Source organism: Rhinopithecus roxellana, chromosome 17 (genome assembly GCF_007565055.1).
Source record: "Rhinopithecus roxellana isolate Shanxi Qingling chromosome 17, ASM756505v1, whole genome shotgun sequence".
NCBI classification, from domain to species: Eukaryota; Metazoa; Chordata; class Mammalia; order Primates; family Cercopithecidae; genus Rhinopithecus; species Rhinopithecus roxellana.
In genome coordinates, this window is record NC_044565.1 from 89,689,763 (window position 1) to 89,704,143 (window position 14,381).

The 14,381-nt window shown below is 50.7% G+C and overlaps 1 protein-coding gene across 1 annotated transcript in view; it reads left to right on the forward strand.

The window, feature by feature from the left end:
- Positions 1 to 13,492, forward strand: part of GREB1 (growth regulating estrogen receptor binding 1) — an 84,989-nt gene extending 71,497 nt beyond the window's left edge. Inside the window, 9 exon segments of the mRNA XM_030921299.1 lie at positions 142 to 284; positions 3,111 to 3,272; positions 5,062 to 5,266; positions 6,055 to 6,229; positions 7,263 to 7,481; positions 8,409 to 8,544; positions 10,537 to 10,737; positions 11,463 to 11,601; positions 13,329 to 13,492. Coding sequence (XP_030777159.1) covers positions 142 to 284; positions 3,111 to 3,272; positions 5,062 to 5,266; positions 6,055 to 6,229; positions 7,263 to 7,481; positions 8,409 to 8,544; positions 10,537 to 10,737; positions 11,463 to 11,601; positions 13,329 to 13,492 — 1,544 coding nt within the window.
- Positions 13,493 to 14,381: the final 889 nt, after the last annotated feature.

Consider the following 14,381-nt stretch of genomic DNA (forward strand, 5'->3'; position numbering starts at 1 on the left):
GGAGGTGAGAGGCAGTCCTCCCCAACAGGACAGAATCCTGTTATCTGGTCATTTTGAGCATTTTGGTTTCTGTTTGAGCAGGCAGGGGACAATATTTGCTTTGCTCCCTGCTGCTTTTTAATCCTGGGGAATTTGGTGCAGACAGAGGGATGTCCCGGAAGCCGGAGGACCTTTATGTGCGGCGTCAGACGGCACGGATGAGACTGTCCAAGTATGCAGCATACAATACTTACCACCACTGCGAGCAGTGCCACCAGTACATGGGCTTCCACCCCCGCTACCAGGTAGGCCCTAGCAGTTCCCCACCAGGCATTTCACCTTGGCACACATCATCCATTCCCCTGCTCTCTCACGCTTTCATTCCAGAGTAGGAGATAGAGAGTTCTGGAAGCCCTGGCTTCCTGGTCTGTTTGCATCCTCTGTTCCCTTCAATTGTCTGTGGAATTATTGCTGGAACTAGAGTACCATGGTTCTCCTGGGGTTGTGTGTTTATCAGTGGCCAAGTTACCCAGCCGTGGAAGTGGTCATCATCTTTAGGTCCCAGTGATTTCAGAAGTTAGTCCAATGCAGCAGATGCTCACCAGGTGCTTATTCTGTACCAGGCACTGAGGGTGCAGAGCTGAATCAACTCTGTCCCCGTCCTCCACACTCAGTCTAGGAGGGAGATGTGCACATAAGCAAAACGTAATGATGTGAAGCAGGCAAAAAGAGTACTATGGTTGAGGCACAGAAATCCATTGATAAGAGGAGGAATTTGCATTTATTGAGCACCTACTGCATGCTAGGCAATGTGCCTAGGCACTTTTTATATATTAATCTCTCCCAACCTTTTATGCAATAGAAAATATTTATCCTGGACACATAGAAATGGATAAGGCTTCTGACCCAGGCCTCTGGCTGCCTCAGGCTCTGGTGGGTCACCTGAAGCCACACCTGCAAGCCACTTACGGTGCACTGTATGGGAACTATCCTGTCTAGTGTCCTGTTTACTTCACACTAAAATTTCATTGTCCCTGTTTTATAAATGAGGATCCTGTTTGGGTGGGGAGTGGAAGAGAGAAGATTTGGAAGAATTAATAAGAATTTGCCAAGGGGCCAAGAATTAATAAGATGAAGGGAGAGGGACAGCATGTGTGGGAGAGGGGAGGTGGGGTTTCCGGGGGATGGGAAACGATGTGGGTTGGGTGTTTCTGGAACCCAGACTTCGGGGTGGGTATCCTCAGCCACGAAACTCGGAGGGTAGGCAGAGGCCAGACCACAAAACGCCTGGTGGGTGCCATGGAGAGGAACGAGGACTCTTTCAGCAGGAACTCCAAGTGGAGCCCAGTGTGGGTAGAGCTGTGTTTAGACTGGTCTCTTAGTCCCACAGAGGTGTATGGAGTGCCTGGGAGGCTGGTTATTTATAAACAGGGGAGAGGATTTATTTTACATGGAGTATTTCTTTTCATTTCAGACCCAAGCAAGGGAGAGAGGGGCAGAGGGAGAGGACCAGAGTTAGCGGGAGCTAGTCAGATGCCTGGCTGGGGAGCAGAGGCGTGTAGGGCAGCTAATGTCTTGGGCTGCTTTCAGAAAGGCCTGAGGCAAGAACGCTGGCCTCTCTTTCCATCCGTTTTGCAGAGGGAAACAGCCCCTATCTGCCTGGCCTTGAGCTTGGCTGCCGGGGACGCAGCACTTATTGTTTGAGTATGCAATTGTACTGTAGATGAAAGAAAGAACATATGAGCAATTTTTTAAGGGTCAAAATAATCAGTAATCCCATTTGTTCCAGATAAACTCTCTTAACGTTTTGTTTCTTGGAGATGTAGTTTTTCTTTCAAGGCAAACAAAAGCATATGTGAAAACACATCCTTAATTTTGAAATGTAGGGAACTGAAAGAGACTGAAAGGTGTCAGTCCCCAGTCATCCCTGTCAGTGTCGGGAGTGGGTGGTGCCGTCAGGACCTCGGGCTGCATCAACAGACACCAGAGCGCAGAGGAGGAGGAGAGGCAGCCGGCTGGGCTGCGCCTGGCCTGTGTTCTCAGGGATGTGCAGGTCTGGGGGCCACAGTGGAAGACGAGGAGGCCTGAGACGGTGAGGGGGCTTGAAACCAGCTGGCGCTGGTGCAGAGGCCATGTGACCCACTGGCTGCCGTCTCCATGTGGCCTGCACCTGCTCATTCTGTTTTCTTTTCCAAGGCTCCCTTGACCTTTTTTATGAAACTGCCTCAGTGTGTCCTCCTTAACTGCCTCCCCCAGTCAAAATCCCTTTGTCCCTCATCTCTGCTCCCAAAGAAAGGGCTCTGTGGGTCTAGCAGAGCCATGGCAGAGATTAAGGCAGTGTGTGCTCATCCGCCTCCTCCCCTGGGGACCCTGGGATGCATGCAGAGCACATGCTAGGAGGGGATGTCAGTAGGGAGGGCTGTGAGTTGGTGGGGTCCTAAGAGGATGTTTAAGCTGAGGGCAAAGCTGGGCTGGAAGTCACACCCAGAGCAACACGTGCACAGATGTGGGATGTGAGGCTCCTGGGAAATGGAGGCTGGAGGAGGTGACTAAGGGCACAGCCAGACTTGGTGACAGGAGTGAGCCCAAGGTCTCTGAATGTCAGTTTCCACGTCTGTAAAATGGGGATGATGACAGTACTGCTTTGTAGGATTGTTAATGGCAGCACACAGGACAGAACGGTGCCAGGCGAAAAGTGTTATGGGAGTGTCCAAGCATATGCAGCTAGTGCTAATATGCAATTGCATGTAACTGTGATGGAAAAATACACATATTAGAATTACAAATGAGCTCTGTAGCATGAATGCTTTAGTTGGTGACCCAGAACAGGGCTCTGGTTCCAAGCCACGGGGACCAAAAAGCTTGCTGCCTGCATGGCACGGCAGGGTAAGGCCCCATGCGGACTGAGGATGGGAGCAGGCTCTCGCCGTGGCTGTGTGGCCTCGGGCGCGCTTGCCCTGTCAACAGACCTAGGTGTCTACACTTTTCACTGGAGTCACCCTGTGGGTTTCTTGTGCTGTAGGGAAGAAGTGACCGTGAACTGCACATTGTCACAGCAGAGTGGGCCTGGGGTCTTCTGGAAAGCAGGCCGGACTCTGATGGCAAGCTCTGTCCTTTCCCCCACACCCCAGCTGTATGAGTCCACCCTGCACGCCTTTGCCTTCTCTTACTCCATGCTAGGAGAGGAGATCCAGCTGCACTTCATCATCCCCAAGTCCAAGGAGCACCACTTTGTCTTCAGCCAACCTGGAGGCCAGTTGGAGAGCATGCGACTGCCCCTCGTGACAGACAAGGTACTGGCTCAGAGACCTAGTGGCGCAGATCCAAGTGGCTTCAAGTGGGGACAGAGCGGGGGACTAGAGACAGAGCTGCCTGATGAGGGAGTGCAGGCACCGATACAGGACTGAACTTGGAGGAGGCTGGTGTCGCACACAGGCTCTGGAGTCACTCCAATTCAAGCCTCAGCCTTGCTCTACCATTTACTAGTTGTGTATTTGAACATGTCACTTAATATCTGCAAGCCTTGATTTCCTCATTGTAATGTTGAACAGTAGTAACTTGCAAAAGCTTGTGGTGAAAACTATTTGGAATAACTGATGAAAGGCCCTAGCTCCGTGCCTAGAAGATAACAGGAGCTGGGTAGATGTTCATCCGCTCCATCTTTTCTTGAATGCTCTGCCAGGTAACATTTCGTGTAGGCTTAGGTAGATAGAACAGTACAGTGAATCCTCTCTAGCCCATTACCAACTCCAGCAATTGCTAACTCATGGCCAGCCTTGTTTCATCCATCCCTCTCTCCTCTTCTTCCTTCCTGTTTTGTTTGGAAGTAAATCCCAGACCTCAAATCATGTCATCTATCTATAGATATTTATACCTATAGATATAGCTATCTCAGTGTGTCTCTCTAAAAGACACATTTCCTTTTATCTTTTGAAGAGATTGTTCTGAATGTTTCATTGCTCTGACCATTCTTACAGAGATGCTTCTTGTAGAGCTTTTGGTTTGACAGTGCTCACCTGATCACCTCGGAGTCAGCTCAGAGTCAGCCCCACTCAAGGCGGGCCTTGTGGAGAGGCTGCTTTTCCTTCTCCAGAGTGCCAGGCACCTGTGGAGTTGCACCTGGCCTTTCAGACCCAGCAGCCTGTTGTTAAGCAATGAAAATATTTGTAGTGTACCCAACAGGCCTTCATTGTAAGCTACCTCCTAACCCATGCGCTGGGGTTGGGTGTTGCGGTGAAATTCCATGGATGAAATATGAGAGCTGGGGTTTCTCCACCACTCCACTCACCTTCCAGCCTTCCTGGCGGAGCTGGCCGTGAGCACCAGTGCTTCACAGTGTTGTGGCAGGTGCTTTGAGGAATTCAGAGGGAGCAGAGGGCCTACCTCTGCCAGATGAACTTATTGTTAAGGAAGGAGTTGAAGAAAACAGTCATTTACATAAAAGATATAACAACCCGAGTGGATAGCTAAGCTCTATGGGGCGGCGACTGGGGGGTGTTGTGTGTTCATAGTGTATGGAAAATGCAAGGCATGCATGAATAATGAGTACTCTGGGCACAACATTAGATTCTAATATGAGAGGGTAATGAATTTGGTTAATTGCTATATGCCAGTTAGTTTCTGTTGCCTAACACACCATTCCCAAATAAGCATTAGCTTTGGGATCTGTGGGCTAGCAGGTTGAGCTTGCTTCAGCCAGGTGGTTTTCTGGGCTCGGTTGTACTCACTCACTCGTGTTGACAGTGAGCCAGCAGGTTGTCTGCGGGCTGGCTGGTGGCCTCAGCTAGGCTGTTCAGCTCTCCTCCAAGTGATCTCTCATCGTCCAGCAGGCTAGCCCGGGCTTGTGCATGGGAGAGTTCTGAGAGGGAGTGGAACATGTAAGTCATCTTGAGGCTATGCCCAGGACTGGCACAAGTCCATTTTTCCTGACTTTTACTGGGAAAAGCAAGTCACAAGGCTGAAAATTCCAGCAGTATGGAAATGGTCATCATTCTGTGATGGAAAATGCTGCAAAGTCATGTCAAGGGACTAATTGTGGCCACATTTACAAACACTCTACCTCATGATACCTGTACTTTGCAGAGCCATGAATATATAAAAAGTCCAACATTCACTCCAACCACTGGCCGTCACGAACATGGGCTCTTTAATCTGTACCATGCAATGGATGGTGCCAGCCATTTGCACGTGCTGGTCGTCAAGGAATACGAGATGGCGATTTATAAGAAATACTGGCCCAACCACATCATGCTGGTGCTCCCCAGTATCTTCAACAGCGCTGGAGTTGGTGAGTGTCCTTTAACATCATCTACTCAGTCAAACTCCTGGGACCGAACACTTGAGAGAGTATTCTAGAGACGAAAGTTAAACATGTGACATGAAGCCTTTTACTTTTGGACTTTTAAAGCTATTTTCATTTTGTTTGACTTTTTTATGCAGTCTTCCCCCTGGCCCCAGTGTTATCCATTTAATGGATATTTTCTTTCTTTCATTCATTCTTTTTTTTTTTTTTTTTTTTTTTTTTTTTTTTTTTTTTTTTTTTTGAGATGGAATCTCGCTCTGTCGCCCAGGCTGGAGTGCAATGGCATGATCTCGGCTCACTGCAACCTCCGTCTTACGGGTTCAAGCTATTCTCCCATCTCAGCTGCCCGAGTAGCTGGCGTTACAGACACCAACCATGACTCCCAGCTAACTTTTGTATTTTTGTAGAGACGGTGTTTCACCATGTTGGCTAAGCTGGTCTCAAACTCGTGACCTCAGGTGATCTGACTGCCTTGGCCTCCCAAAGTGCTGGGATTATAGACGTGAGCCACTGCGCCTGGCCAAATTGATATTTTCAATGGTTAGAGAAGAAAGCATAAGAAAGCAAATGTGTGTTCCACCTGGAGAGGAGTGTTTTCCTCCCTGTAGTTTTCTCTCCCTAGCCCATGGGCCGTGTTTTGTGACAGGTGATGCATGTCAGGAAGGTCAGAGCTGGCTTGTCTGGGCGGCCTTGGCAGCAGGTTTGCCTGGGGTCTGCCTGCTGTGGGTGTGGGTGCGAGAGAGCCCTGAGTCCACTTGCTTCGCCCACTGTAGGTGCTGCCCATTTCCTCATCAAGGAGCTGTCCTACCATAACCTGGAGCTTGAGCGGAACCGGCAGGAGGAGCTGGGGATCAAGCCGCAGGACATCTGGCCTTTCATCGTGATCTCTGATGACTCCTGCGTGATGTGGAACGTGGTGGATGTCGACTCTGCTGGGGAGAGAAGCAGGTGAGGTGGCCTGACAGCACTGCCACCCTACGAAGGATGACCAACGAGTGTGCACTCTCTGTATGGGGAGTGCGCCCACCCCGGAAGACCGGAGGGCCTCTCATAGTAGAAGGGGTGGGTATGGTTCCCAGAGCCCTGGGTGTGGTAAAAGTGAGCTCACGTGTCAAGCCTGGCTTGCTTTTAATTTTAAAAAATTGTCTTTGGGCCAGGTGTGGTGGGTTATGCCTGTAATCCCAGCACTTTGGGAGGCAGAGGCGGGTGGATCACAAGGTCAGGAGATCGAGACCATCCTGGCTAACACAGTGAAACCCTGTCTCTACTGAAAGTACAAAAAAATTAGCCAGGCATGGTGACGGGCACCTGTAGTCCCAGCTACTTGGGAGGCTGAGGCAGGAGAATGGTGTGAACCCAGGAGGCAGAGCTTGTAGTGAGTGGAGATGGTGCCTCCGCACTCCAGCCTGGGTGACAGAGTGAGACTCTGTCTCAAAAAAAAAAAATTCTTATTGAAGTATAATACAGAAAATCACACTATCCATTTGATATATAGACAAAAAGGAAAGTATAATACATATACAGAACTTTTCCCAAGCTGAGCACATTCATTTAACCAACTCCGATATTAAGAAAGGGACATTGCTGCCCCCCAGAAACTCCCTTCCTGCTGGCCCCAGCCCCACCCCTCCTCGCTAGCCTGACTGCTGACTCCTAGCTTTATTTTTATTTGCTGTGTGACTTTAAGCAAATGGCTAAATCATTTTGGGTTCTAGTTTCCTCATCTGCAATTAATACCTATGCCTTGGGGTTGTTGTGATAATTGACTAAATTATGGTCTGCAAATGTGTTCAGCACATTGAAGAAATGAGTGGCCGTGGGAAGCGCCCAGCAGGGTGCCTGGCCCCTGGGGGCCTGTGCAGGGTACTGGCCTGTCCAGGTGTTCATGGCAGTCTGAGAGCCGGTGCCACACTGCCTGGTCCCAAGGGCCTTGCTGCTGCTCGGTGTCAGCCTAGGGGCTCACTCTCCCTCCTTCCAGCAGGGAGTTCTCCTGGTCGGAAAGGAACGTGTCTTTGAAGCACATCATGCAGCACATTGAGGCGGCCCCCAACATCACGCACTACGCCCTGCTGGGCCTGCGGAAGTGGTCCAGCAAGACCCGGGCCAGCGAGGTGCGAGAGCCCTTCTCCCGCTGCCACGTGCACAACTTCATCATCCTGAACGTGGACCTGACCCAGAACGTGCAGTACAACCAGAACCGGTGAGCGCCTGCACCCAGGGCGGAGGAGGCGGCGGCCCCGGGGGCGCAGAGTCCCGAGTGAGGGCAGCCTGGGGCTGCAGAGGCGTCCTGGCGATGAGCACTGGCCTGGCCTTGCTCTCTGTTGTCCCAGTTTTTTTAGTGTAGAATAATTTTGAGTATTCGCAGATTATTCAGCTTCATTCACCAATTTTCATGATGCTTTTTTGAGTGAGTTACATTGGACTGTGTGGTTTTTTTTCTTGCCTTTTCGATTCATTCTCCCAATACATTGCTTTTTAGGAGCTTTAGCGCGGAAGAAAATGGTAATTTCCGTAGGTTTCTGTACATATCTAGTCACAGAAGTGCTCCCATCTCCAGAGGATTCAACTGCTCAGTGTCCATGGAGTGCCTGTCTGCACCAGGCACTGGGCCACAGCCTGCGTCAGCTGCTCGAAGAGGGTCGGTTTTGGAGCCAGACTGACTGGGCCTCTGGGAACCCGGGTTCTGCTGTGTATCATCTTTGCAGCACAGGCAGGCCACTCACCTCCGAGCCCTATTCTTCTTAGCTGTAAAAAGCGGCTCGTGTTTTTACCCTCGGAGGTTTTTTGTTGCTTTCTTTTTCACTGATGCGTGAGGTCGTGTTGGTAACGTTTCTCACCTGCACTTGGCCCTTGGCCTTTGGTCACCACTGGGCAGACCTTGTGTGGTTTAAGCGTGAGGTACACACTGCCTTTCCCGTGCAGAGATGGCCCTGTCTGTCCTGTGGGTTTTCCTTGTCTGTTTTGCCTTACATTTCCCCTAGAGGAAGGAAGGTCTTGAGGCAAGAATGAAGCCCACTCCACCTTCATAGCCCCCTACGATGGGGACCCACACTCTAGGTGCTGGGGGCAGTGACGGAGGGTGTGAGCCGTGCCCCATCACACCCACCCCTCCTCTGGCCCTGCGTAGGTTCCTGTGTGACGATGTAGACTTCAACCTGCGGGTGCACAGCGCCGGCCTCCTGCTCTGCCGGTTCAACCGCTTCAGCGTGATGAAGAAGCAGATCGTGGTGGGTGGCCACAGGTCCTTCCACATCACGTCCAAGGTGAGCTCCTCGCTGCTGGGCAGGGCTTTATGTCCACCGCCTGGGCCGCCCTGGCACGCACACTGAGGGTAGGAGCAATCGGGGGAGGCTGTGTCTCTTTCAAGCGCGTGGGGCGGGGCCCTACTGGGTGGGGTCAGTAAAGGTTTTTAATTGGCATTGAGCCCTGGGAAATGACAGGCTCCATGGGGTCTCTCTTCTACCTCTGATATTAACCAATATCCCGCAAGCTTCTGCTGGGGGCAAGGCTCCAACCAAGCCTTCCTGTGTGTTCTCACCCACCCCAGCTGGGTGAAGTCTCAGGCCACACTCTTCCTTGGGCCCCTGGGATGGTGCCTGATTGCATAACTATTTGAATGGCTCTGCAGGCTGGCTCCATAGTCACACTGTGTGTCCACTGGGCAGCCTCGGGGTGGGGAGAGACCTGGTGCGATTACGTGTGTTCCAGCTAAGCAGGCCTGGGGAATTAAGATGTAAAATCACAGCAAGTCTTGATAGCTCTGTGTCTTCCAGGAAGCAGTACAGCAGGTGTGTCTCTGCCCGAAGCTCTCCCCAGTCCTATGGGCCAGAGCCCCTTTCTCTGTCACTTCTGTCTGTCTTGATCCTGCCCTAATGCCACCAGCTGCCTTTCCCAGCCTCTTTCCCTCTTCATCTCTCTAAACTGCTGAGTTTACAGACTTAGCTATGCTGAGGTGGGCTGGGTCTGAATTGGGACACCAGCTCCATCTTCACTGACCCCCAGAGGCAGGTACTGCGCCTTTTCCAGCAGTGCGAGGCCTCTCCTCATTTCTCTTGCAAAGTAACAATACCTTTAAATAAAAGGCCCCCACTTCCACCATCACTGAGATCTTAAAATTGTGTGAGGTTTGTTGTTTAATCAGGGAAAACAGACACCTTCACCATGTCTCCATCAAAGGGCCAGACATGCCTTTAAAACAAACTTTCCTTTTATGTCCTTCAGTGTCATTTTTAAACTCTTGGGTATTTTATCTTTATTATTTGAACATATTCTTCATTTTCTATTACATTTGATTGCATATTGGTTATACATAAGAAAGCTAGTCATGTCTTATAATCTTTCGCGTGAGTGAAATCACTGCATTGTTTTCATTTATGCATTAAATACTTACTGAGCAGCCAATCCCCATGCTCAGGAGTACACAGCCCAGCAGCCGGGGCAGATGTCAGACACGTGGCTAGTTAAGGACCATCGGGAGAAGCGCCACAAAGGTGAACGGTGTGTTGTGGGGAGACCTGAGTCTGTGGGAGTCCCCGGGGAAGTGACATTACAGCAGAGACCTGGAGGAAGAGAGTGAGCCACATGCCCAGGCAGGGGCAGGGGCACGGGCAGGGGCAGGGACAGAGGCAGGGACAGAGACAGGGACAGGGACAGGATGCCTTCAGTGGGGGAAGGTGCAGAAAGGTAGGAGTGAGGTCAGTATGGGGGAAGGGGAGGAGGGTGGTGGGGAGGAGCTGGGGAAGTAGGCAGGCCTTCCCAGCTGTGGGAAAGTTCCAGACTTTTCTCTAGGACTCACAGGAGGGAAGCCAGTGAGAGTCTGATGTAAATGTGTTGGTGATGGAGCAAGAGCCTGTGGTTCGGATGCTGGCTGTGGGTGGGAAGAGCCCCGGGGCTGGGTGGGACCGGGACAGGATCTCTGGTGGGGAGCTGGCCACTCCTAGAGGCCTGCATCCCCCAGGCCCGTGGGTTCTCTTGTTTTCTCTAGACCGGAAAGCCGGTTTCCTGCATGGAATGATCAGTGTCTATAATTCTTACTGATTGGGTTGGTTCATTTGGACGTGTCTCTTGCATGTTTCCCTTGAGTAAAACCTAATCTTTCTCAACAGAGAAGTTTATTCTTGAAGTATGTGTTCTCAGTTCATTCCCCTGAGCAACACAAGCTTCCATGCCTGGCCCACCCTGTGCCACCCAGAAGCCATGGGAAGGTCCTTGCCCCTGAGGGCGGTAGTGGTCTGACACCCTCGCTTTCCTTGCAGGTGTCCGATAACTCCGCGGCAGTCGTGCCAGCCCAGTACATCTGTGCCCCGGACAGCAAGCACACCTTCCTCGCAGCGCCCGCCCAGCTCCTGCTGGAGAAGTTCTTGCAGCACCACAGCCACCACTTCTTCCCGCTCTCTCTGAAGAACCATGACCACCCAGTGCTGTCTGTCGACTGTTACCTTAACCTGGGATCTCAGGTGACTTTCAGAGGGGGTGCTGTCGAATCCCTAATTCAGAGAAATCTCTAGAACCGATGGGCTGGAATCTGGGACTCTGAATCCTAAGTCCTCAACTCGTTCGTCTCAGGGTTGACCCCACTTTATAGCTTTTGCCATTCAGCTGAGAGAGCTGAGATGCTTTGCCCGGAAGTAAGAAGCTAGGAAGCCAGCCCAATTCTGATGCCCCCACATTTTTTTTTTTTGAGATGGAGTTTCACTCTTCTCGCCCAGGCTGGAGTGCAATGGCACAATCTCGGTTCACTGCAGTCTCCGCCTCCCGAGTTCAAGTGATTCTCCTGCCTCAGCCTCCCAAGTAGCTGCGATTACAGGCACGTGCCACCATGCCTGGCTAATCTTTGTATTTTTAGTAGAGATGGGGTTTCACCATGTTGGCCAGGCTGGTCTCCAACTTCTGACCTCAGGTGATCCACCCACCTCGGCCTCCCAAAATGCTGGGGTTACAGGTGTGAGCCACTGTGCCCCGCCTAAATATTCTGATTCTCAGATGAACTCATGACTAGATAAATCTGGATAAAACTTCCAGAATTGATTTTTCAGATACAGATTTGGAAAAAACATGAAAATATTGTCTCTGGCCCCCCAAAAATCTTGAGCTGGACCAAGCAGTTGGTATTTACTAGATGCAAACATTACTGAGCATTTCATAGAAAACGGTGCTCTCTCTTAGATTTCTTCTTTTTCAGATTTCTGTTTGCTATGTGAGCTCCAGGCCCCACTCTTTAAACATCAGCTGCTCGGACTTGCTGTTCAGTGGACTGCTGCTGTACCTCTGTGACTCTTTTGTGGGAGCTAGCTTTTTGAAAAAGTTTCATTTTCTGAAAGGTAACTTTTGTACTCTTAACCCTGCACCTTGTCTTCAATGACTGTAGTCACTGGGTACCCTGAGGAGGGGACCTTTGGTCTTAGTCCTTCTTTGCCCATGGGTAAACTGAGAATCAGAGAGGGAAGGGACTGCCTCAGCCACCCAGGAGCGTGCAAGAGAGCTGGGATTTGATCTCCGGGGGCTCTCTTTTCCCTATGCCTGTTTGGGTAGAGGTAAGACACATCCCCCTTTCTTTTAGATGAATTGCAGACATTTTTTTAGCCTTTGTGTTTCTTGTCTTCCTTCCTTCCTTCCTTCCTTCCTTCCTTCCTTCCTTCCTTCCTTCCTTCCTTCCTTCCTTCCTTCCTTCCTTCTCTCTCTCTCTCTCTCTCTCTCTTTCCCTTTCCCTTTCCCTTTCCCTTTCCCTTTCCCTTTCCCTTTCCCTTTCCCTTTCCCTTTCCCTTTCCCTTTCCTTCCTTCCTTCCTTCCTTCCTTCCTTCCTTCCTTCCTTCCTTCCTTCCTTCCTTCCTTCCTTCCTTCCTTCCTTCCTTCCTTCCTTCCTTCAGATGGAGTCTCACTCTGTTGCCTTGGCTGGAGTGCAGTGGTGCAATCTTGACTCACTGCAACTTCTGCCTCCCGGGTTCAAGTGATTCTTGTGCCTCAGCCTCCTGAGTATCTGGGATTACAGGCGCCTGCCACCACGCCCGGCTAATTTTTTATTTTTGGTAGAGACAGGGTTTTGCCATCTTGGCCAGGCTGGTCTTGACCTCCCGACCTCAGGTGATCTGTCCACCTCGGCCTCCCAAAGTGTTGGGATTACCGGCATGAGCCACCGCACCAGCCATCTGTGTTCTTTTCCAACCCAAATCCTTCGCATCAGTGTCCCAGTCGTTGCTGACCCTCTTCCCCCTGGTAGACGAGTCTTCCTCCTCGTCCTGGGAGGTCCCACACCACCTTGGCTTTTACGCCAGCCTTCCTCCTGTCTGCGCCAGCTTGGTTGAGAATGACAAGCACTTGTTCTGCATGACTTGAAAACACGATTTCCAGTCTGCATTTCCAGTCCTGCTCAGATCCCTAGCTGACCTTCGCTTTCCTTGGTGGCCCTTGGCTCTGACCTTCCTCTCTAGCAGGCACTGAGTGAGCACCAGCAGCGTCTAAGGCCTTGGGAAAGATCAAGAGGTTTCTACAGCAGTCTCTGCCTTGGGAAACATTTCATCTAAAGGGAGGACTGGACACGAAGGTGGGGGGGAAGCAGAGAGGGAAAGCGTGGAGGAGACTGGGTTGACGTGTCGCCATGTGCTGGGAATTGAGAGGAAGGAGAATTCCTGTGGTTGTCACATGGGACAGTGGGGGCTGCCCCAGGCCTGGATGGGTGGCAGAAGAGGGGGATGAAGCTGTAAGGTGGGGTAGGTAGGGTGGGGTATGTGAGCTACCGGCTGGAGCTGAGGATGCTTGGTTTGCAATTTGACCAGCCTCTCTCCTTCCTCTCCGCATCTCAGTTCAGTCCCTGCTCAGCTTTCCTTCTGCCTCCGTGTTTTCTCCCCCGCACACCTGCCGCATCCCAGCCACACTCCTGTCTCGCTAAGATTGCACATCATCCTGAAAGAAGCAAGAGGCTGACTTGGATGCCGCTTCTGCCCTTCCCAGCAGTGCCCTGTCTTGCCATTGCAAGTAGAATCTAGGCAGCCGCTTTCATCTGGATAAACTCAAGTTTTTCCTTCCCACACCTCTGCTGTTGTCCACACAGGTGCGACCTTGTGTGTCATCTGTCAGGACCGGAGCTCACTGCGCCAGACGGTTGTCCGCCTGGAGCTCGAGGATGAGTGGCAGTTCCGGCTGCGCGATGAGTTCCAGACCGCCAATGCCAGGGAAGACCGGCCGCTCTTCTTTCTGACCGGACGACACATCTGAGGAAGACAGTGGCGAGTTTTCTGGAAGAGATAAGTGCTCAGAGCCCTCATGCTGTTGAGGCTAAAGGGAGGCCTGGAACTGTGGGGTGTTTGAATGGACCCCAGGGACTGTCTGCAGCGCAGCCCCTCATAGTACACGTGAGCCCCTGAGGCTGTGGTCCTGGGAGCCAGGAAAAGACTCCGCAGTGGGTGGGAATGAAAACTTGAGACTCCCAAGTTCTGGGCCAGCCCATTGCCCAGGGCTGTTTTAAAGCCTGTTTCATGAGGAACAAATATTTGCTTCCTGTCCTGACATTCGTGTGCTTCCATGGACAAACTTGATTTTTTTCTCTTAGTTCTAAAGAATCTTGGGTTATTTTGTAGCAGTGCCAGTATTTCAGTAGATGGGATTTCAGCCAAATAGGTTCCCCTGTAACCTCCTACAAAGCAAAATTCCAAAGGAACATTTTAACTGTAAAGGCTGGAGACAAGAAAAAATAAGTAGATCGTTTTAATAAGAATTATTTAATTGCCTATAAGTTTGCTGTTTCAGAGGCTAGCCCAAAGGCATCAAATTTCATAAAGTTAAACAAATTGATTTACTTCAGAGCAAATATGATCCTATTAAAATAATGTAGGGTAAATACCCTACCTCTTAGAAAGGGCAAAAATGCAAAGAAGCTTCCTTTAAAACTAAAAGGGTTTTTTGGGGGGGGTTTGGGGAGGAGGAAATGAGGCTAACAGAGGTTGACCTAAACTTTGCCTTACAAAGGAGAAAGGACCACATTGCTTACTTGGAACAAACAATGAAAACAACCAAAAAACAATGAAAACAACCAAAGCGATATAGAAAATAGTTTATGAGAACTAGACTTATGACTGTAATTTACTAGAGTTTAGTTTTCAGTTGC